The 24496-nt window shown below is 44.8% G+C and overlaps 1 protein-coding gene across 1 annotated transcript in view; it reads right to left on the minus strand.

The window, feature by feature from the left end:
• SIAH3 (siah E3 ubiquitin protein ligase family member 3) overlaps positions 1–19995 on the minus strand; it is a 41488-nt gene extending 21493 nt beyond the window's left edge. The window contains exon 1 of the mRNA XM_030951259.1: positions 19713–19995. Within this exon, the coding sequence (XP_030807119.1) occupies positions 19713–19847 (135 nt within the window). The 5' untranslated portion in view covers positions 19848–19995. The remainder of the gene's footprint in view (positions 1–19712) is intronic.
• Positions 19996–24496: the final 4501 nt, after the last annotated feature.

Genomic DNA, 24496 nt, shown 5'->3' on the forward strand with positions numbered 1-24496 from the left:
AGAGTAGCTATATTCTGATTCTTGAATTAAAAATAAAATGATCTTTGATGCTACAAGTCTTTTCCTAGGTCCCATATGCAAACTAATATAATACTTAGTCAAGTAATGTGTCTATAATTTCATATTGTATGTGTCATGCCATAGTGTTTTAATCTTGTTGTCTGCCTCTGGCTTGATGCAATAATTGCTGTAATATTTTACATAATCAGAATTAATATGTTGTATGGAGATGCCAGGGAGCGTGTCTGATCTGCTTGCTACAACAGCAATAACTGAAGTGATATTGTTATTGTACTCAGAGGAAAAAACAAACTCTGCAGAAAAACAGGACTGGATGAAGCAAAGAACAGGACTGGATTTTGGCTAATATCACATGGACACCTGTATGGTGGGTCATGCAGTGGTCATGAATTTTATTGTCCAACATGCTTTTCTTAAAAAGAGTAGATGGGAACTGTTCACATATTTCTCAGAATCACAGGATTGTTTAAATTTGAAAAGACTTTTAAGATTGAGTCCGGCCATTTACCCAGCACTTCCCAAGACCACCACGAAAGCACATCCCTAAACACCACATCTACATCTCTTTTACATACCTACCAAGATGGTGACCCAGCCACCTCCCTGGACAGCCTGTTCTAATGCTTGGCTACCTTTTTAGGGCAGAAATTCTTCCTGCTATCCAATCTAAACCTACCCTTACACGACCTGAAGCCATTTCTTCTTGTTCTGTTTCTTGTTACCTGAAAGAAGAGACTGACTCCCGACCTGCTACACCCTTAACATAACTTAGAAAGAAAATAGGACTTCCTGCTGACTTGTCAAAGTATAATTTACTGTTAAAAACCACTGTCCTTTTATGCACATATGCACATATGAAAATAAAACTCCTGATCATCCAAACAATCACCTCACAGCCTGGCTCTTTTTGCACCACCCTCGCTACATCTCCCCAAGGTGAAATTGTTGTGGCAAGAGCTAACCCTAACCAGCTGAAGAAGTAATTTGTATTTAGCTTCAGGAAAGATGTTACTTCCCACCCCTCTTTTATTTATACATAACCCACCAGTCTTAGATGTTGATACTATGCAAACATCACTTTGCAACACATTTATGTTGATGTGTATAAGGGCATATGTACTGCGCACATACACATCTCCTTCTTTACTCCAATTTGGCAGAAACCTAAGTCTAATTTTGAAATGTCACACCTCACATATAATCCCCCAAAAGAGTTTGCAATGCAGATCCCTTCAGCAATCTGGTTCACAGCACATCCCTAAAGCCAGTAATACTGGTAACAGCCTGAGATGGGAGAGCAAAATCTTTTTAAGCCAGCCTCACCACTGAAGTCTTTTATGAAACTACTCTCTCCATCTACAGACATTTAATTGCTACCTAGCTTTTGGCCTCATTAAATTCCAGATAATTAATCCCCAAGTACTAGATATTCACTCTGCCCCCAGACACTTCGACAGGTTTTCTTAGCAGTGGCCCTGAAATGATTATTTCCTGCTCTCAGTGCTGAACATGCTGTCTCAAGCAGTTTGATGCATGCCCATTAACAGCACACCACTTGGCTATAGTAAGAGCAAGAAAAAGACAGGAGAAAAGTACAAGCCTTGCAGTATCGTCAACATTTCTGTGAATTCGGGTGATGAGAAAAATGCAGATTTGTCTGCTTCCAGGTCAATTACCCTGTTGCTCTCCAGGGAGCTCAGTTTACAGAATGGCCAAAGAGCCAGGCTGAGCTCCAGAGCTGCTGCCATGCACCTCTCATGCCTTGGGATTGTTACCTGCCCATCCATAGGGGAGAGAACAAAACCCAGTCCCTACATTTTGGCATTGAAACCATCTCCCACTCAGACTGTTCATTCTCCAGTTCTGATTCAAAAGTGGATAAAACCTCTAGGAAATGAGCACAACATTTTCCCAGTTATTCAAAAGGAACATTAAACTTTGCTGCAATTTAATCCTAAGTAAATTCTACCACAGACCTAATTCAATCAAAACTTCTCTCTTCCTCTTAAATAATCAGCAAAAGGCATTTGCTGTAGGTCTCCCCTGCATGACCAGCAGCAGAGGCACAGCAGGAAGGCAGCATCCCATAGGCACTGCCCAAGCACTGCCCTTGAGGACAAACAGAGGCATCTTGCATGAAATTTGCACTTTTGCCCTCAGGCACTCAACAGTGTCTTCATTTTTTTCCATTTTGTATAACAAGTTTAGTACAATCTTGAGATGATGCAACACAGACTTGAAAGTAGCTTCCTTAATTTGTTTTCTAGGTTGTTTGTGCTAGCAAAACAGCCCTGACAAGAGCTGGGACATTCTCACAATGTCCATGGACTTTGGGGTGAGATAAAGAATAGCGTTTGTCCTTCAAAGGACACCTTTTCCTCACTATAAATGCTATCAGCTTACATTTATTTTTCTTCTTTTATTAGCACTGTATTGCTGCTTGTCGTATGAACAGGTGTCTGGATTGGTTATCTCCAAAACCAGAATAATTAATGGCTTTCTGTAACTTCAACATCAAATGTATTTTGATCAGCTTCAAAAAAACCCCTTCTTTCAGCTAATGGGAGGTGTGAACCTCTAAGTGCTGAGCCTGTGAGACTTTCTGTGACTTCAGAGGAGATTTCATCTCTCATTCCACAAAATTACTGAGAACATCTTAATGAAAACAGACGGGAGTTTTCTCTTTTCTGCGTTACAGATCATGCCTTAACCTCAAAAACACCTTGGTTTTTCCAGCTCTAAAATGCAGGTGACAATATTTATAAGCTGACTGGGAGTTTCTACTTGAGGGACATTTTATAGAAGCCTAGCTATTTGCCAAAGACAAGCACGATATTTTCCAGATCAATGAGCCACGGACTCTATACTGCAGGTAAAAAAAAAAATGTTACAAGAATATCTAGTACCAGTCCCCTGAAACAGGAGCTTCAATTCTTAATTAGCACAGAAATAGTATTAAGGCATTTAGGCATTTTAATTCTGCCAGGCTGGTAAGGCCAGGGTGAAGGGAGCAGAAAGCCCACAGCTGATCCCCATGATATAGGGTGACCAGGACTGCTTCAGGAGCCTGTAGGAGCAGATGCTCTGCAGGGAGAGTGCTCTCTGCCCTCTCCTGGATGGGGAAGCCAGCTGGATGGGTCAGGAGGTGGCTGGGGGAAAAGTAAAGGAGCACTCCAGCAAAATGGGGTGGGGGCAGAAAGCTGCAGCTACCTGGGGAAGCAGTGGGGAGAGCTGGGGCTCTGCTGTGGGGTAGGTGGTGTGTGCAGACATTGCTGGTTTTACAGAATGCTGAAGCATCAGTCAGGAGGTTTGCAAGCTGGGGTGACTTTCACAAAGCCTCAGAGGGCAGAAAGTGCTGATCCAGCAGTCAAGATGAGCTGTATCTGCACCTGCAGAAGCTGGTAGGGAGAAGAGCACAGGGAAAAGGGGCTGTGGAGGGAGCAGGCTGATGCAGTAAACACCAAGGGAATGTAAGCCTTCTGCAAAGACACACCAAATTGATACAAACCTTGCTGCTATTTTGTTAACATTCAGGAAGAAGAAAACACTGAAAAATGCCTTCCCAGTTCTGCCAAAACCTTCCAAGGTAATCAAATGTAGCCTTTTTTTTTCTGCTGACAGTACAATTTCTAAAATATCATATTTTGCCCATAGACATGTGATTTCTATTGACTAAAGTCGTTGTGTTCAAACCAGAGGACTTTCTAAAAGACATCTGGGAGCTGAAGTTATGGCCTTGAGCTCCTGAGGAAGGATCTTGGTTTTGGATTTGTGCAGCTAGCCTGGTTAGGTTGCCCTAAGATCCTCTTCTAGCTTTAAAGGATGTGAATTTAAGTCTGCAAGAAAATTTCTGTACCCTCACCAGAGCTTCACCCTGTGTTATGTCAGTGAAATTTCAAATAGGAGCAGAAATGGAAGAGCCATTTAACTTGTGTAATTTCCATCTCATCTGGGGAGTTACAGCAGAAGGAACACTGGAAGGACACTGTTGCTAGGTCATGATGGGTGCAAATTCCCTTCCTAATTAATGTTTGTTAGTGTGCATGTATTACTTAACCCTGGTCTGAAACACAGAAATGTGCTGTTCATGGTAACCATCTCCTCTCCTCTAATCATGACAGGCCAGCAGCTTTATGAAAGCTTTTGGTACCTGCTCTGTCTACAGAAGAGTTGATTTATGGTTCTCTTAATGAACATTCTTCTGTTACATATTGATTTTCTGCATGCTTAATAGTTTAACTTTGAAATGATGTGAAGGCCAGAACTACATTAAGCCCATACAAACAGCAAAACACCCTGACATAATAAAGCAAAAAATTGTTGCTGACCTGCAGCTGGTGCATTCTCCCTCTGAGCGTCTGCCTGAGCACCATAGCCAAATGTTCTCTCAAATAATATTTCTCAAAGGTGAGCTCATAAGCGAGTTAATTAAATACCAAATTGGTTATTGTGAGTGCATTTACTGGGCATGAAAAAATAATGCATCTCTGACATTTCCCTCTGTAAATATGTTTTAAATCATTTGTTGGTTGTTAATTGCCATACTGCAAAATTAAGGCAAATAGATATATTTTGGGTGCTATAAGGCAGCTGCTTTATGGTAATTAAATAACACCAATAGATTATGCTTAGATAAAAAATTCTGGAAAATCAGGAGCATCACATAAAGGTATGGCATTCATTGGTTCCCTGGGCACATCTCCTGGGTTAATGTAGGCACAGCAGACAGAAGAAACACCCACATTAGCAACAAGGGCAGCACAGAGCAGGGAGGGGGCTGACCTGCAGCAAGCTGTTATATTTTGAAGATGTCCTGTCCACACTCCCTGTTCCCTGGCCATGATGTCTGGGGTGATAGCCAGCACTGTAGAACACCACAGGTCACTTAGCACCATGGGTAGCACCCATGTGTGAGCCACAGGGCACAGATGCAGGCTTGAGATATCAGGGGGCCCTGCACCCCTGCTGGCTTTGTCGAGAGAAGAATTTACCCCTTGAGCACATGAATTTATTTCCTTCTTCACCTTAGGGACAGGGTGTGAGGGGTAAACCCATCAAAACAAAAGGCTTCCTGCTCTTGCACCTCTCTTTGCTTTAGGGCCAGGGCAACCACCTCCCATGTGGAGATTTGGCCATGACAAGGTATTGCATCCCAGTCAGACTTAGCCTTATCTTGCACACGGAGAGTGAAGATAATGCATGAAAAAAATATCATATGGAACTGCAACAGCCTCCCTACTCATTTGCTGTGGTGATTGCCATCAGGAAAACTAGGTTTCCTGGCAAGACAAAGAAAGATCTTTCTTTTGACTGTGCAGTACATGTACATCTACTATCGCCTGATATGCCCCTCCATTCTTGTTTGGCCTCATCCTAAGGCAGTGCACAGTACACCCTTGAAACTTCTGCCAGTTAAGAACTTCCTGAAGATCACTGATTTGACAAGTTGTTTGGTTTTTTTTCATTTGATATTTGGACATATTGTATGAAAATTAACTCCCCTTTCCATAATTAAAGCCCAGAGACTGGGTGCCTGCACTGCAGACACAGAGTTCTTCTTCAGGTCTGGCAACTCATGATACTTAGAGCAGAATGAGACCCAGTTTTATCACTGTTGTGCACAGGGAACCACCACGAAAACCCAACATGATGAAGACCTTTTTTATTTATTAGTGAATATTAAGCTGGCAAATACTTCCATACATTTATTTTTTTATCAAGTCATTGGTGTGGTGAAGCCTAGATGATTGAGCTCCCCGGGGTCTTGCCTTTGCCAGAGAAAAACACAGAGGTTGCTGCACTGAAACATACTTTTCCAAAGAACAATCTTCAGCTGTGATCTAGGTGGCTGAATTTTACTCAGGTTGGAAGCTGAAAAGAAAAAGGTGCCAACTTCGCTGTTTTCGTTAGGGGAAAGAGTCAAGTTGTTGGCACAGATCTGCCCCCAAACCCCAATGCACGACAACAAGCGAGGTTAGGGAGATGTGTGTGTCTTGTGGTGTCTACTTCAGACCCTCATTTTCCGTCCAGCTGTGCCTCCTCCTGCAGTGCCAGGCTGAGGGAGCATTCTCCATCCTCTGCCTCCCTCCTGAAGCCAGGCAGAGGCAGCAATGGCACACTGCTCAGTGCTGAGGCAGCGTGATTGCTCCTTCCCTTCTCAGTGGTGGCTGCATATTAACCGTGGATTAATGAGCCCTCCAAGCAATACTTAATGCTCCCAAAATGCTTTATATTTTCTACTTACATTGTAATAATCATTAAGGGATTAAAGTAAAAAAAAAATCAACTTAGATGGCTACATTTAAGCTTCAGCTTCATTCTCATTTTGTTTCTTACCTATTTACAGTGATGAGATCAGTGGAGCATATCCTTTGGCCTTACTGACACCAAAAAGATTGGCAACTTCACAGTATTTATGACAACAGCATCAGTTTTGCAGATGGGCCCATTGCACACACAATGAAAGGTAAACTACACAGGTGATTTAACTATTTTGGCCTCCACCCCAAACCACTTAACTGATGTCAGGGAATATTGTCCCTCACTAATTTATAGAGAGACAAACCAAAGACACAGATTCCTGCAGAGCATCCTAGCTAGATGATGGCTCCTGCAGCTCCAGTAACATGATGGAGTGCCCATGGCATGGCCTGTCAGATTTGGAGGCAGATAGACCACAAGGCCTTGTCAGGATTGAACAGATTGAACAGATCCTGTCTCCTGCAGGGCTTATTAGTTCAGACACAGCAGCCACCTGATGCATCTATTTATCCCCTGGGCTCAGCCTGGCTCATATCCAGCCTCTGCTGCACCTCTGCTCCATCTATTCTTGCAACTTGGCTCCAAGACCTAGAGGAGCAGGAGACAGACAGCCTGCCAGGGCTCCTGGTGTGCCCAAAGGCTCTGTGTGTGCATGGAGGGGAAAGGCAGTTCTGGGTAGAGAGGAAAGCACAGCAAACTCTGTCACTGTTCCCTGTAACCTGATTTTGCCCATGAACTCAGGAACAGATGGATGGGCCTTGGGGAAATCTTGGTGATGCCCACCAAGATGTAGGGTTGTTCCTCACCAGGGAAACAAATTACCCACAAAACCCAGACCTAAATTGTAGGACTTCTTGGCTACAGAGGGTAGATTTTTGTTCAGCTTTTAACACTCAGCTATTTGCAAGTACCAGGTGGTACAGGTCTTCCTGGAGCACCTGAGCTGTAATTTTGGGTCATCCAGGGCTGAAGGAGGCTGCAACCCACTGTGTGACTTGCCTGTAGAGAGCCTCAAGGTCCTTTTCCACAAAAAAACCAAACCCCTCAAAAGCTACTTAATCTGCAAATTTCTTCTAAAAGCCAAGAAGCAAAAGTTACTATTACAAAAAATGCTGAAAGGCTGCTTTTGGCAGATTTTCCCTCTGAGTGAGCAATGAAAAGGTTTTCCCTTTCCCAACATCTGCTCCATCAGACTGAGCTCTCTTGCTACCGGCTGTTGGTTGGCCGCTGGCAAACTGGAGTTGCTTTAGCTAAAGCAGCAAATAAGCAAAATATCCAGACACAGCCTGGATTTATCTGTGAACTGGGATGTTCTTTTCTAATCACTGGTTTATTATTAAAAAATCATTACAAGCTTAAAAATTATTAAGAGATACCAGTAAGCTCATGTTTAGCTGCAAGTATTAAATTATCTCCAGTTGCCTTGTGAAGCTTCTGGAGATTAAGCTGCTTTCAGATCTGTTTTCTGATAGTACCTTCATCTTTTAGCAACAGCCTGAAACAAAATTCAGTCTTTATAATCAGTTATTTACATACCAGTGGTTATGTTTGTGCAGCCATTCATGACCTTAATATTTTTGAGTTTCTTTTTTTAAATATTTTCTATGGCAGAAGAAACTCAGTAAAAGTTTAGTTTTCTTTTAAAGCTGTATCATTTCCCATGTGATTTAGACGCTTGAGATTCCAGGCAGGAACAGTAATTGGACAAAGGGTTCCAATTTGGCTGTATGGGGTGAATTACCGAATGGTGAATTACTGCAAGCATTTGCATCTGTTTTCCTGACACAGTTTAAATCTTGACCTGGGCACAGCTATGAATTGTCTGCAGGCAGACATACCTATTTGTAAGGAATGTGCTCCTGCTGCATTGTTGCCTTCTTTGAGTTTGCACTCTGCTGAGGCTGGTGTGTGGCTGTGAAAAACTTGTATTTTCAGCCACTCCCTGAAGCACAAATAATGAGAAGTTTAACCTTCTTGAGTTAATGTATTGAGGGAAATATTTATATGGGACACTGCTTGGCTCAACAGGGGTAAAGACTTCCACAAAATGTGTTTGCCAGAATGATGACAGAGAGGAAACTGAATGAGCCAGACAATACTCTGACCACATCACAGCTGTTTCCTAGGAGTGTGAGAAGAGAAAATAAGATGTGAACATCTCTCCCAAGCCAACAAACCTGAAACAAAACATTTTTGAAGGACCTGTGTCTTGGGCTCCTGTCAGATACCTTATGGTGAACCTGGCTATGGTGGGCTAGGACATTCCTGATTCCAGGACCAACACAGCCACTGCCAAGGCAGCAAAGGAGAACACAGCATTTCAGCTGTCTCTCTAGTCTGACATACAAATGAAAACTATTTTAATAACCCCATAAAAGCCTGTGAAATGGGTTGGAGCTGGCCTGAGGACCTAGCTTTGTTTCCCCCTCTGCTGCTGCTGCAGCAGGGCTATGACAGCTTTTAAGGAACCAACAAAGTCATGAGGAATGGCAATATTTCACTCCAGTAAAGCCCCTCAACAAAACACAGGTCACCCACAGACTTTCATACTGCAAAACATGAGCTGGCCTAAGAATGCTGGGAAAAGCAGCATTTCCTCACCTCTAGTGATGCTATCTCATCCTAAGTCACCAAAATCTGTGCTGCACCTCTGGCTTTCAGCATCAAAGACAAACAGAAACAGACTCCTTTGAGCCTGTGAGCAGACCCAGAATCCAGGCAGGGAACAGAAATTACCTTAATAACCTCTCTGCTTTGTGCCTCTTTGCACAGCAAATTAACACAGCTTGCACATCCAAAAGCAGGTCTGAAGCATCAGGGATTCTACCATAGGGGGAAAGTAATCATGAAGCAGTTAATTGAATAAGCCCAGGAATTTTCTTTCTGCTGGAAGCCATCCTACAAGGAGAATGGGAGGAAGATTTGTCCAAGTGGATTATTTTCTCCATGTGATTTGCTCCATATTATTTTCTCCACTCAGCACTCTTTAGGAGCATGTTTACACTTGTGCCATGGTACAAAGTCTTTTCTGGTAGATATTGAACAATCTGTCTTCTCATTGTCAGAATTTATTTAGCATTGCTTGTGATTACAAATAAGGGTGCTTGTCCCAAAGCATATTTTGGAGTATGTCTTACTGCCTTTTGCCATCCCTCATCTGCCACAGTGACCTCCTTTCCAGTTCAGACTGATTTAATTAGCTGGTGTTGTCTCTGGGCTTTGGACCGCCATGAGGATTTGCATTTTGGATGAGTTTAAATTACCAGATACTTGTAGCTCCATAATTTTTCACTGATGTCAGTCTCCTGTGCTGCACCTTGGATTCCCAAGTGCATCCCACAAGACTTTCTGTCTGCCTTCTTTGTTCTTTTCAGATATGGTTTTCTGATATGACTTTGGTTTGGTCATTGTTGAGGCAAACGTTCAAAGATTGCTCTCAACACCCTTACACTGCTGCACCTGCCTCAAGTTCAAGTCTTTTTACTCAGATTAATGGATACTTTCTTGAAGAAAACTTCTAAATTATTTAATGTTGTATTCAATCCTGCTTTAAATCAGAGTTCTTTGAAAAAACTCTCAATTTAGTGTTTATCCTGTATTAACTCTAACTCATATTTTACTAACATTACTAACATTGCTAGCACCAAGTTCTGTTTTTATAGAGTATTGCAGGGTCAGAACACTTTGGGTGGGAAAGGAGTTCTGGGCAGTTGTGGATGCAATCTCAGAAATTGCAGTGCAGCTGGTTTACAGTCCTGCTAACACAGCTCATGAGGCTGGTCTGTGCCCCAAGGGTACATTCCTGGCTCATGTTCAGCTTATATACCATGTAGGTGCCCTTTGTCCCCCTGTCTTACCTGGGAAAGGTAATAAAATCCATGCTTTATTCACTCACTCTGCCTGAAATTCTATCGTCAACTAGTCCAAAAAGTAATTCCCTACTTTTTTCCTGGTGATGAGTTCCTTGTAGTAGAAATAAATTGAAAGCTCCAGCATGCAGTTATGTTGCCAGACCTTTTTTGCTACATCTGAAATCTCCCTAAAAGTTTTCTTTTCAGGAGTGGAAAGTGTCTTACCTGAGCCTGTGTTAAACAGAAAACATAGTATTTGGTGTTACTGTGCCCAAACTTCTGGATTTGTCTTAAGGAGACAACTATCCTGCTTGGTTTTCCTTTTGCATGAGTCAAAGGAACAGTAGGGTACCAGAGGGGTTAATTTAATTTAACTTCAGCTAGACAAAAATGACATATCCATCCCAAGCTAGTCTTCCAGCTTCCTTGATTGTTGGTGGCAAGAAAAGCGGAACAAAGAATGTGGCTGATCCTAGACTCCTAAGGAGTTGCACCATAGAGAGGCCCTCAGCTCTCAGGCAGAAAAAGCAGGGACCTCACAGTACTGCCCTCCTTTTACAAGTAAAGCCTGGACTTCCCTGGACTTCCTTGGCCTGTGCTGTGCCTTTTCATACAGGGGAATCCAACCAGTACAGAGAGCATCTCCCTGTGTGCAGCCAGGTGCTCTCAGCAAGACAGACATTGCAGTGCAGCACTCAAACATCCCTGCTGAGGAGGAGGGTGTCTTCAGTCTGCCCTGAACCCTTGAAGAGAGGTGGGTAAGTCTGCTGAACTCCAGCAGGTTTTTCATATGGTCCTTTGCTGGGTCAAGTTTGATAATTTTCAGAACAAGTATGTCTGAATGTCCGATCCTGCAAAATATTCATATTTTTCCATCCATATCTGTGCATGTGTCTGACACTGAGCCCCTGAGCACTCCTGCTGAGGCCGACAATCACCCCACTTGCTACCATCCTGCTGTTCCCATTTCAGCCTCTCATTTTCACAAAGCCTGAAGGTGACTGTAACACCCCCTCACCCCAGCTGCCCCATGTAATCCCTGTGTGGTGGTCGTTTACTACATTTTTAGGCTTATTACTTTGCCTATTTTCCACATGGTGGTTTCCAGGAGTGGAAGAACATTTCCATCCTCTGCTGATGTGGTTTTCTGCTCTGTAGCATCTGCCTCCTTGCTCATCTATAGCATTTGTGCTCTGCAGATGGAGATGCTACCAATTTAATATTTTTTTGCCTTATTTATGCTCCATTTCTCTGTTTCTCTTTACATTTCAGCTGGCATTTGATGCAAAAGAGTGTGTGATCTTGTGTTTAAAATATTCACAAGGACTCGCGTCTCTTCTCAGCTATGCATTTACTAGGAGCTGATGGGCACTTCATCAGCTACTCTGAACCCTAGTATTTCCATGTGTGAAATACTAAGGTTGTTTCAATGATTTATTTTTTACTGAGGAGGCTAATCTGGAAGTGAAAAAGGGTTTCAGTTTGGATCAGTTCAGAATGAAATTGCTCTGGAAGAAAAGATTAGAACTGAAAGCGCTGCATCTGGTATGGAAATAGGTGGTTAATTTCTTCCCAAAGTTGTTTCAAACATTTCTGTCTTTTAAAAAAAAGAACACCAAAATAAACACACAAAGTACTCAGAGGTCTCTGCTGTTCTCCTCCAGTGATGCTTTCATGGTATTGCTGAGATGAAAGGGGAGAACTAAAGATAAATCCATTAATGTTATATAAGATGCTCAGAAATGCCTCTAAATAAATAAAAGTACTTCAGATTGTACACTGCACACGTGTCAGGAAATTTATTGGCAGTGCCAAGATGCTCTTCCCCTCTTCCCTCTTTGGAGAATGCTGTGGGAGAGCTGAGCAGAAGCATTGCAGGTGGTTATTAGCAGCAGGTCACCCAGAGCAATTTTCAGGAAGTCTCCATGCACAAGAGAAATTTTTCCATTCAGCACAGCCATAAATAATCCCAAGGGGTAAGAGCTTTGTGTGAGGTTCTGAAAAACAGCTGAGCCACTTCCCTGGCCAGCTGCTTGTCCTTGCAGCATGGAAGCAGAAGGGACGAGTGTCTACTTTGGCGGCATGCACACAAAACCTCCAGCTTAAATCCCTGCTGGAAGTGGATTTGCTTTGCCACACCAAAGCAGAGGGCAGATATTCTCTTTTGGGAGCTGGTGGGATCATTTCTATGTCTCACTATGCTGGCTGGACAGCAAGGTCTGTGGCTCCTTCACTTGGACCTGCTTGCTCGAGCTCCAGGCCAGTGCAGGATGGCAATTAAGTTTTGCAGGCATGTAAAGCCCTTGGCTTCCTTGCCAGCTGCATCCACAGCTGGTGACACAGTGTTTCAGTGCTTTTTGCAGCTCTCCTGGTCTTGTCTGTGATCATGTTAAAGTGAAACTTCATTTGTCAACAGCGAAATTGGTGACACCAAGGATTGAATGATGTGATTTCTTCTGAAACAGCTTGGAGGAAAGTAAGACATCCAAAGTTGCAGTGAAGTTGGTGATGCTTTCCTTTCAGCAGGAGCAAGAAAAGCCCCAGATTAGGTTTTTGAATGACAGATGAGGAGAATCTTTTGCTTTAAGATTTTGGTACAACCAGGAATAGAAAGCATGAAAAAGAGCAAGAGCAGAGAAGAAAAGATACTTAACAAAAAGAGGCAAGATATGGAAAGAAAGAAAGAAAAAGAATGCAGTCTGATAAGGTGTTTAATGACTGAACATCCATGTTTTTTATTTCCAGATACACCACATGCATACAAAGGTGGGCTGGGAAGTTGCTGTCACTTTCAGCTAGACAGAAGGGCTTTCCCTAGCTCCATCAGAAGTTGAAGTGGCTCAACACTGCTCAGTTCAGCTACAAAACCCACGGCAAAAGCAGGCCCAGTGTATTGCCTAAATATTGTTCAGATCTCCAAAGGAATTCCCTCCTTTTTGGTGGCTCCTGTGCTGCCTGACACCCATCTCCATGGCCTCCAAAGAGAACCATGGCTCTGTGCCATCCTGTGCCATGCTGTGTGTGCCAGTGCCAATGCCACAAGAGGCACCAAGGGCAGCCCATCACGGTCATTGCTCCCATGGCCACCATGCCAGGAGAACAGCAGGCTTTGACACCCCAGCCCCATGCAGCCAGGAGAGCCTGGCTGTGCCCCTCCCTTGCTCCTCACCTCCCCACTCAGTTCCCAGTAAAGCTGCATGAAGACTGTCCTTCCCCCACTGCCGCCCTGTGAAATTACTGCAGGATTCAGTTTTCCTCTCTTGAGCACTCGGTTGAGGGATGCCAATTTCCTATTGTGAGGGGAAGATTTTGGGGGTGCCAAAAGAGACACAAAGTCTCAACTCTGAGCCAGGCAGAACAAGAATTACGGTCTTTTAAACAGCATAGGAAGCACCAAAGTCCCAGGAAGGCAGGGCACAGACACAGCAGTTCCTCTCCCTCATTTTACCAGAGTTCTTGGGATCCAATGTGCTACCTTTAAACTCAATTTCTTGCATTACTTAAGAACCTCAGATTGTTACTGAGGAAAAAAAATGAAGGTTTTAAATGTCACCCAGCTACATATGCTGGGAGTTCTTTGCAACAAAGTGAGAATCTTAATGGTTAAACAAAGAATTCTGACTTTGAGGCAAACTCATGATGTCCGGGAGCCTGACCGAGGACATTTTAACACCTGCAGAGACTTGCAGGACCATACTCAGTGTGCCTTTGATCTGCTGGGAAGCAGACTGACACCTTGCCACTGATTTCATGTAATCAAGCCTTGTATTAAAGCACCCCTTTTTTCCTCTGCACCCTCTGCGTTAGTCACAGCAATTCCTTTGGGACAGTATTTCTCCCGAGAGTTACCTGGGCTATTGTGTCTAACTCAAAGGGCTGCACTGAGAAATTCCTGATATCCCCGAGCCATATCAGAGTGGGTGGATTACAAAGTAATATGTGGCAGCGTCTGATGGCTACTCCTCACCCTGCTGTCAAACACCCTGTCAAGGGGAGAGACATTTCTCTAATATTAAAATAACAGCACTGTCTTCCATTCATAACATTTGACTTCAAATGTCCTGCAAACAGGTCAGATTTAATATAGAATCAGAGAATCCTGGAATAGTTTGAGTTGGTAGGGACCTTTTAAAGGCCATCTAATTCAGTTCTAGTTCTGCAATGAGTTGGGACATCTCCAACGAGATCAGGCTGCTCAGAGCCCTGTCCAGCCTGACCTTGAATGTTTTCAGGTACAGGGCGTAAACCACCACTCTGGGAAAACTGCCAGTGTTTCACCATCCTTATCATAAAAAACTTCTTCATTATATCTAATCTAAATCGATCCTCCTTCAGTTTAAAACCATTACCCCTTGTGCTACTGCCTCAAATTCACTCTCAAAATCAAATGTGGGTAGAAAAGGACTCGGTGCTTGCCCACTCTGTCCCCCTCCGGGGCTGTAGCAGAACACGCAGGACCAATTAAGAGTGGTAATTAACTTTCTGCTTGGGCTGGGAGGTGAGGAGAGGGAAGCCTGAGCCTATGGGCACAGAAACTTCTGAGGTGGGGGCTCTTTCCCTCCCTGTCCCCAGAGACACCGTGGTTGTTACTCTGTGCAGAGCTGTCCCACTTTGCAGTGCCTTGCAATGAATCCCGTGCTGCCCTTTGCCATAGCCCACGGCACTGCAGGTGCATGGATCTGCAGGATAAAGGTTAATGGCTTCTGGAGAGAGGGGTTCTGGGGCCAGGAGGCAGCAGAGAATGGAGAGCCCCCAGGGAGAGCTGCCTGAGCTTGCTGTGCCTCTGTCTGCAAGGCACCCTTAAAGTCACATCTCAGGACAGACTGAGCCTCCTGGGGTGACCAGGTCATCTGGAATTCCTTCAAACATGTGCTGCTGTCCACATCCCTACAAAAGGATTTCAAATCTGAGGTGCCCAGTGCTCGCACAGCCCTAGCCCACAGCTGGGGTGGGAAACAGGCACCTTGCCAGGAGCCTGGGTTTTCAGGTAGCAGCGCATTTTACAGAGCCTCTCACTGCAACTGTCACAATCCTGCTGGACACTGGGGCCAAACGCCACTTTGTCCCCAAATCACAGCCCTGCATGGGAGATTTGAGGTTGTCTGGGCTGAGACAGTGGCATCTGGGCGTTGTTAGCAGCAGGTTTCATGGTTGCTCTCCTCCCTTGCACCAATAAATAGATTTCATGGGGGTGCAATGCACCCTAGCACTTTAATACTCCTGGGGATAAAGTGGATTACAATGCTGTTTGGCTGGCCACTGGGTGCAGAGCCAAACTGTTATAACAGGATTCAAATCCCTTCCTTAAGTCAGAGCAGATTTGCTTGTTGCTTTAAAAACTAGCTGAAAGACAGCCTGGACCCATAAACCATGTTACGACCCTTTTAGAATATTAAGATTGAACTATTTTATGACCTTGTTTGAATAATTTTTTTTTTTAATTCAACAAGTTCCTTGAAGTCCTACAGAGGTGGAGATTGGTGTTTTTTACAAGAGTAATGTAAACACAGTTTTTTATTATTTTGAAGAACAGTTTTCACGCTCCCCAAAGTGTTAAAAATCGTGTGTAAAAAGCTAGTAACTCCTTGAATGAAGATCTGTTTTACTCAGCCATATGCAGCATTTCATGAAGCACCAGCACCCATCTGGAATGTGATTGCACTGCTGTCCCCTGCCATGTGAGGCTGGCTATCAGGACAGGGACTGATGCTAAGGAGTGAGGATACCCCATCAATTTCACCTTCTTTCCAGTTTGCAGTTCTGTGGAGAATTGTTATTGACAGGGGGCAGATGGACAGGAATTCACTGAGCATCACCTCTGCAGGATGAGAAAACCCTGCCCATTTCTTCCATGCAAATGGAGGACTTTAAACTTTCCCTGCATGCTGGGACCTGCAGCCAGCAGCATAAGTGTTTCTCCTTTAATTGGTATGGCTTTGGAGGGAGCAGCCACTTGGCTAGAGAGCTCTGTTGCCCAGCTGTGCCTGTCCAAGGGAAGATGTCAGGTTGACCACATGCTTGAAAGAAGGCAGGTTACAAAGTAATGGATACAATATGATCGAGGAGGAAGGTGACCTATAGAAGTGTGGTAAGTGGTTTTCTCTGCTTGGCAAGTGAATTTTGATCCCAGCATAGCACTGTGCTGTGAGATGCTGCTATGTCTGGGAAAGCTTTGTAGGAGGACAAAGAGCAGAAAGTGGCAAGAAGGACAAAGGCTCCAAAACAAACACCCCCTCCCATTCACACTTCTGACAAACACACAAAACAGAGTGGGACAGTTGCAAAATTATCTTTCTTTCTTAGAGTCACCCATGTCTGCCTGCTGAGTGCAGGGAAAATTGCAGCAGATCAAGAGGTGTCTGTACTGACACTTTTACATTCTTGCCCTTTAAGGAACACAGAAATGTTCATAAGCCTTCCCAACTAATGAGCCTTTCAATGGGAAAAAATACATGGGTTTCTCTCTAAGTGTGTGCCTCTCTACCAACCTCTGTATCTCTCCTAAGAGAAGAGGTAAGTGATGGGCTCTGGTCATTGTCAGAGGTCCAGGCTGTGATGATGATGACAGCATTCTGGAATAACTTTACAGGAGTGCCCCCTTGATCTGGCTGTGGGTCTGTGACAGCAGAAGCTGGTGTAGCCTTCCCTGGAGGGCACCAGGTCTCCTCTGCTGCTCACTGAGTGATTTCTGTGATGCCACGTGTCTGACACACATATGTGATCACCAGCCACAGATCCTCCCGTGTGGGCTGAGTCCCACTACATCCCTGAGCACTCCCTTGGGTGGAAGGAGTGAAAATGGAGGTCCTGCAGCAATTGACTTTAATGAGGTTATGTGTATTGGCACTGATTGAAGACCTGCCCCGTGTGAAGGATGTCAATGTGCATAATCACACCAAAGTGAGATGCCTGTCATTTATCATTTGCACCAATCAGCCAGGAGTGCCCTTGCACCAGTACTGTGGAGATACAGAATAAAGTAATCCCTTTCCAAAGGGCTTATGATTTTGGAGTAAGCACAAACATTTAAGTCTTGAAGGAAAAGGAGAGAAATGACATTGCTCCCAGCCCTTGTTTCCTAGCAGGTTTGTATTCATCGACCGCGAACCTTAATACAGTTTTCACTCCACTTGTCAATTGTTAAGATAGATTTGGGGGCTGTCAACAAAATGTTACAGTTGAAAAGACCCAGCTAGAAATAATAGACTAAGAAACATCAAAGTAGTCATAATATTGTAAATCACCACAGAAAAATAACTTTAGCCCTTTCACATTTCATGGTCTCTTAGATGCCTTTTGAGAGCAACAACAGCTCCCTGTGCATCCCTTGGGGAGAAATGGGCACCCTGAGAAGCAGGTTCACCGGGCTTCAGTCTGACACCAGGCTTTGGACAAGGTGCCTTGCTTGCCTGCAGCCAGCAAGCTCCAGTTGGCCCACAGGCTGCTGTGGGTGAGCAACTGTTTGTGTCATGCTGGGCACAGAGGGACCTGATCCCCACATCTCCTCTGTATGCTGCCACAAAGTGGTGATGCATTCCTCACACAGCTGGAGGGAAGCTGAGCACCTGGGGAGCACATCAGGGCTAAAGCCCACCATATTTATGGGGCTGGTTGTGACCTGGGTAACCTGGGGCACTTGCACAGCACGTTTCACTCTACAGTCAGAGGGGTTTATCACAGCACAGGGTTTCTCATCAGTTTGTTCATCTGAATGATGTCTCAACAGGCTCCTGTGCCTTTGGGTTCCCAATGCAGCCTTATCAGGGGAGCAATTCCCACCCCAGTTATGACAATTCTTACTGGGGCTTCACTGACACACCAGACCTTTTCCTAGAGTGTCCTGTTTGTTTCCAAGAGAATTTGCTTCCTTTGGCATTCAAAGGCTGCCACAGCAGGACTGAGATTGTTCATCTTTCCATGGGGCTTTCAGTCTGAGCAGTGAAGACCTTGGCCACGGGGGATTTTAGTAAAATGAAGTGCCCTATATGTTTAACACAGCTGCAGCTCCTACCATAGCAAACCTGCAACTCAGCAGGACCTGAAATGATAAACTTGGGTCTAGTCTTAGGTAACAGTGGAGCAATAGTCACCCCCTTCTGTGCTTATGGGACCTTATCAGACAGTTCCACTGGCACTGAAATTGTGTTGGGACCTGTTGTGTGTTGAGAGCCTTTTTTTCTGCTCACTTAAAAAAAAAAATTAAAATTATAGATGAAAGTCACATAAAAGGGTTGAGCACAGAAGAATTCACTGACAAAATCTCCCCGTGCACTTAGGAACGCAGCTCTTTCTTTTACCCATTCAGACAACCAGACGCTTTCAGCTAATGACAGGCTGTGTGTTTTTAACTTATCTTGTGAGGAGCGCGGCGCCGGCAGAGGCGAGCCTGCACCAGGCGCTTCAGCCCCGGGCAGTGCCTGCCCCAGCCGGCAGGGCTCAGAGCGCAGCCTTGCGGGAAAATCCTCCCGGAGCCGGCACCCTGCTAGAAACAGTCTCCTTCTGCCTTAGCACAGCCTCAGACGGGAAAGATGACTGTGGGAAACATGCCCATTTTTTTCTTTTATTATTTTTTTTTTTTCGTGAGGTGATGCTATTCTGAAGAGGGATTTACCCCATCAATGGACGTCCCAGGGACCAGGAGCTCGGGAAAGATGCTTCCTGCAACCCCTCCAAGTACCTCACAGGGACCCTTGCAGAGCCAAAAATAAGTTATCCTGAATTAAATTAATTTCTAAGCTTGCACCAGGATAGCGGAGCTACCTCACGAGTCAGGTCAGCAAGGACTTCTCACAAAACAGAAGGCACTTCATTAAAGTTGGTCATTCACTAGTGTGATAAAGTAATTAAAGCCTCCTGATTGCTTTCTCCCCCTGCTGCTCCTTCTCTACTACAAACATGAAGGCTTCGGTATAGATGGAGCTGTTGACACTTTGTCAGTGAAAATTCAGAACCGTGCAAGTAAAAGAAATGTTTTTATGGGGACTATAAATAGTTTTGCATTAAAGCAAATGTATCCTCCTTCCTAAAATAGATTCACCTTGCAAACAGCTTAAGGACAGTTTCAGCGCCAGAGGAATGTCTCCAACTCCCCCCCGGAGACACAAACAGCCGGTTTTCCTCTGCAAACGGCAGCAGAGGAGATCCCTCTCCTGCCACCCCCCTCTTCCTGTTCCCCAGAGCCTGGCAGCATCCCAGTGTGCTGGGGTGTCAGCCTGGGAGACCACACAGCATCCTTCGACTAGAAAGGGATGTTAATTCATCCAACTAACTTTTCCAATCATTTTTACTGAACGCTTGCAACATGCACGCTCATCGTGTGGGCGAAATGCAGGAGGAAACTTTAGGGAGGGGGAGCCGCGACTTGCCACGGTCGCTCGGAGTAGTGGGCTGCTTCTCCTTTGCTCCTAAGGGAATCATGCATTCAGACAATGCAAACGTCCTCTCTGCCGGGGCTGCAATGTGTTAACAGCACTCTCCCCTTGCTGCCAGAGCACAATTTCATTCCCTGTGGAGAATCACGGGTGGCGGCGGTGGGGACAACGAGGAGATGTTAGAAGAGAAAATATATTTTTAACTCACCTTGAGGCTGTGTGTTGGGTTGACGACGCAGACAAGTTGCCCGGCAGCTGAGAAAACCCTCTTTGCCTTGTAGTGCTGAAACCGCAGGTGAATAAGATCTAACACAGCCCCAAAGCACTGGGTGAAGAAAAGCATCCCAACTTTTGGCGTTGCTGCTGCTGCTGCTGCTGCTGTTGTTGCTGCTGCTTCTGGCAGTGGGCAGGGGAAGCAGCTGGGGAGCTCTGGAGTCCTTGAGCCCGGGGTGGGAGTGTAGTCGGCGAGAGCTGCTCTCCGGCACAGCTTAGCATGCCTTCATATTCATCATCAAAATAAGACGGGAAGAGGCTTGCAGCAGCGAGGCGGCCAATGGAAAGGACAGGAATGTTATCCTTGAGGTCCGGAGACAGCCAATAACAAATGCCTCCCCTCCAGAAACTCCCTGATGAATTGAGCCTGGTGGAGAATGTATTATTGAACATTACCATATATCAGCACATTGCATTTATCTTGTGATTACAGCCAGACATACGTAAGGCTGTGGAGATATGCAGGCAAAATTGATTGCTTAACATCTCCATTTATTAATTGCCTTAATTTAACAAAGGAGTGCTCAGATAGCAAAGCTAAATGTAAGGCATAGGGAAGAACCCCTCCAGTGAAACTGTTGGAAAGTAGCAAAAATAGGTTAAGCAGACTATGTTTTACTGAGGGAGAAAAATCAAATATGCAAAGAGAGTTACAGCTCCTTGCAGGGGTTAAGCAGAAGTAGAGCTTGCTACATAAATAGATTCTTACTGTCTGCGCATTCACGGGCTTCAATTTGGATTTTCACTGCTCTGAAGTTTTCCAAATCTTATACCCTGCTACTTCACAAGGGTCCCAGCACACAAATAACATTTTCTCCATCATTGAAAGAGGAGAGGTCAGGTCTCAGGTCTGGTGTAACTTGGAATAACTCCATTTAGAGACAGCAATGTTTTCCTGATTTACACTTGCTGGTGGATCAGGTCTGTTGGACACAAAACATGGTAATTACTGGATGCTGGAACTATGGGAGCATAAAAAGGCACAGAGCATGCTTCTAAAAATAATGAAATATGTGATGCATGAGAGCACACACACACAGAGAAACTTGCACTGAGGGAAAAGTGGCTTTTAAATCAACAGAATAATTAAACATGCAGAAGGCTTTTCCTTGTCATTCATCTGCATATCAGTGAGCAGGAAATTACGAATTAGCCATTAGATAGTCCTAGGCATTAAAAAGGAATTAGGGAAGTGCAACGAAAATAAACATGCTTTTAGGTATTATTACCAGTGCGTATCTCTGCTGGTGGGCAGGCATCCTTCTCGAGCCATTGAGTCTCATTAAACTTGAGTCCCTGTAACCGGGTTTTCTGGGAGGTGACTGAGCTGAAGCAGCTGAGGGAATCAGAAAGCACATTAATTTCATGGGACAATCCTGTGTGATGTGTTGCTCTGCTTGTTAATAAATCAAAGAGAGTTAATTTAATTAGCTCTCTGCCAGAACTTCCTATCAGGGTACTATTTAGGCTTGCTAGCTAAGTACTCAGATGGCTTATTTAGCCTTGGTAATCCTTTTCCCCTTCAAAGCAGAACAGAGAAAAGTAGCTTTTCTTTCAATTTTTTTCTTCTTTTTAAAAGTGAGCCCCATGCTGGGGGTGAGGCTGCTGCTGCGGACAGAGCAGCCCCCATACAGCATGGGAATTAGCCTGGGACTGTATTGTCACAACTGCCTCTTCCTAAATCAATACTGCAATCCTGCCTCTGCCAGACTGCAGAGGCTGTGCATGAAAAAAAAAAAAAAAAAAGAAAAAGACCTCAGTAGATAAATAAGTGAAAATTGTGAATGCTGGAACAGCTGACTATACAACCCCCAAAAAAACGCTAAGGATGGGAGGAATATGTATCCCTCAGTTCCTAGCATTTGGTTGTAAATGAGAACAAGAGATAATTTTTGCAGAGCTGAGTGACACTTTGAGAATATTTTCAGACAGACTTGAGGACAAGTGAGTGAATCGATTTGCTTAAATGTATTCTTTCTCTCTCTGTTCCCAAAGTAACTGTGAGCCTCCAGCAAGTTATTATTTGTTTTTTTCCTGATTTGTAGTAAGTAGCTGCACAAATTTTGATACCAGGAAATTTCAGTCTGCAAGTTACCAGTGCCATCAAAGCCATAAATGAGCTAAAGGTCCTTGCTATTTACACTGGTTATTCCGCCTGAATCCCTGGAGATAATTTCTGTTTGACTATTGACTAAATGCCTAGACTTGGGGAGCACCACCATATCCATGGGCAATAGAGATGGATCCCCCTATCCCTGCAGTTTTGCTAACCTCAGAGCTGTGGGAATTCTGTGATCCACCTCCCTTGAGACCCAGCTGCCCTCCAGGGTTGGCAGGAGAGGTATCCCTGATCCCACAGGCACACAGGATCATCTTCAACCTTCAATCTTCATGTGTTAGTGCCTCCGGGCTGGTATACAAAAATGATTGTTCTCCAAAAAAGACCACATTCAAAGGTGGGTGAGGGACCTTTGCAGTGCCCAAATCCCTGTGTGCATCTGTGTCCATCATACTTGCTACATGTGACTTTCTGAGGAGCATCTGTCTGCCACCAGTATTTGCGGGGAAGGATGAAAATGAGCATTCAGTGCATCTGAAGGTAACTCGTGCTCAGTGCATGAGCTTACATTCATGGTGGCACATCTGGAAAATATTTTACTGCCCATATTTCGTCCAAAGATTCCTACACAGCACCTGCTTACTGCATTTCAACACTTTTAGCACCTGCTTGATGAGGGACCCTGTACCCACCAAGACACAGCAGCTGGCTGTGCAAGCAACTTCTCTTGCAAACAAAGAATCAGCAGCATCATCTGGCATGTGGGTGTGGATCCACTTCTTTCTTCTGCTTTCACATACAGAGGCTCTGGACCAGCATAACTCCACTAATTTGAGCTCATGGTGGTCTCACCCAGGCTCAGGAGTCCAAGGTCTGCTGACCCATCTGGTCTCACACCATGGAATGGGTTCTTAATGTCATTATTTAGCTGTGTGGATGTAGCCAGAGAGAGGAGAAACGAGTTCACCTGCAAGGGGTGCTTGGTGAACCCCATTTCACTGCTGGTTGGAAATTCCTGGTGACTGCCGCTGTTACTTCCAGGATGGTTAATTCTGTAACAGACAAGTGGGAAGTAGCAGAAGTCCATGAGCTAAACCTCCATTAGGATCCAGATTTTGCCAAATTAGCGGCTCAAGTGGCATCACTGTAACATGCACAGGATTATAATGCTCTAAGCACTGAGCTGTTGCTGCAGCTGTGTCAGGTTTGCATGGTAATAGGATCAGCCAGGCACAAAAACCAACCACAGCAGCAAGAGCTGTCCAGGTTTTCAGTCCAAGCTGCCAAGGTGAAAGGAGAATCCTCCTGGGAAACATCAGGTGTCCAGGCACTGTGTGACTTGGCAGGATGATAGCCTGGGAGATGGGTTGCTCCACCCAAACCCAACAGGAGATTTTGGCTTTCAACCAGATTTGTTTGTTTTTCTGACTGGGCACTTTTGGGAGTCACCTTCCTACATGCTGCTTTCTCTTCAACAGCCATAGGGAAAACCTAACCTGCCACATTACCAGCATTAGTCTTTATCCCAAAAACAGGAGAGCAGATGCTGCCTGGGGGTATCACGAGTGTCCATTCAGGCCCCTCAGCAGCCTGCCCATGTTTCTGAGTGCTGGTAGGATTTCTGGCAAGGCTGGCTGATGCAGGACATCCTCTGGCTCTATGCTTTGTATTTCCCTGAGAAAGGAACCAGGCCAATCTGACCTGCCACCTGGCTGGGACACCAGGCAGTTTTCTGCATCCTTTGGATCCAAACAATATACAAAGCTTCATGTGCTCTCCTGGCTCTCACAGCAGGTTTTGAGGAGACGTTTTTGCCCTGTTATCGTTTTCCTGTGTTGTCTTTGAGGCTAGAACATACGAAAAGTCTCACTAGGCCAGTGCAATGATTCCCCCAGCCCAGCACCCTGTCCCCTGCCGTGACTACAGGAGATAGCATTTTGAGTTTAGTTGTGGACAAGGATCACCACCTGCTGTCCATTCTCCTAGCATTCCCTAAGCACCTACAGCTGTTATCTTGGGGTATTGGAGGGCACATACACAAGGAATCAGAGCCTTTTAGAAGCAGCAGCAACTTTTACAACTGCAACAAGAGTAGCAGCCCTCCAGCCTGGCCCCTGTAAAGCATGTGACACTTCACACTGACTGCTTTGTGCTTTAATTGGAGCCCATTCTTTCCAAAACGTCTGGCTTTGAAGATTCCCATGAAGGAGACCAGTGGCATCTCCTGCTAAGTTCTTCCAAAGATTATGTATCTTCACCACTAGCATTTTTTATCATATTTTCAGTCTGAATTATTTTCCTACATGAGCTTCTGACTTCAGAAAGTCATTGTGCTTTCCCTCACTGAGCTGGGGCAGTCTCTGCCATCACAGACTTTCTGCATGTGAAGACTCAGTTTTTGCCCAAAACCTCCTCCACCAAACCCAACAGACAGGTAGTGTTTCCTTTGCAAAGCACCTTTCTTGCCCAAGGTCAGGTCACTCTTGCAGCTTCTCTGTGTATTTTCTCTACATCCTCCTCCTCCTCTTCCTCTCCCTTCTCCTCTCTTCTCAAACCTGATCTGCTTTTCACCATCAATGAGTACAGAAGCAAAGAGACATCATGGTGCTCTGGTTACAAGCATGACCAGTCCACTCCTTGGGGTCTCCATTCCACACCTC

Source organism: Camarhynchus parvulus, chromosome 1, assembly GCF_901933205.1.
Source record: "Camarhynchus parvulus chromosome 1, STF_HiC, whole genome shotgun sequence".
NCBI classification, from domain to species: domain Eukaryota; kingdom Metazoa; phylum Chordata; class Aves; order Passeriformes; family Thraupidae; genus Camarhynchus; species Camarhynchus parvulus.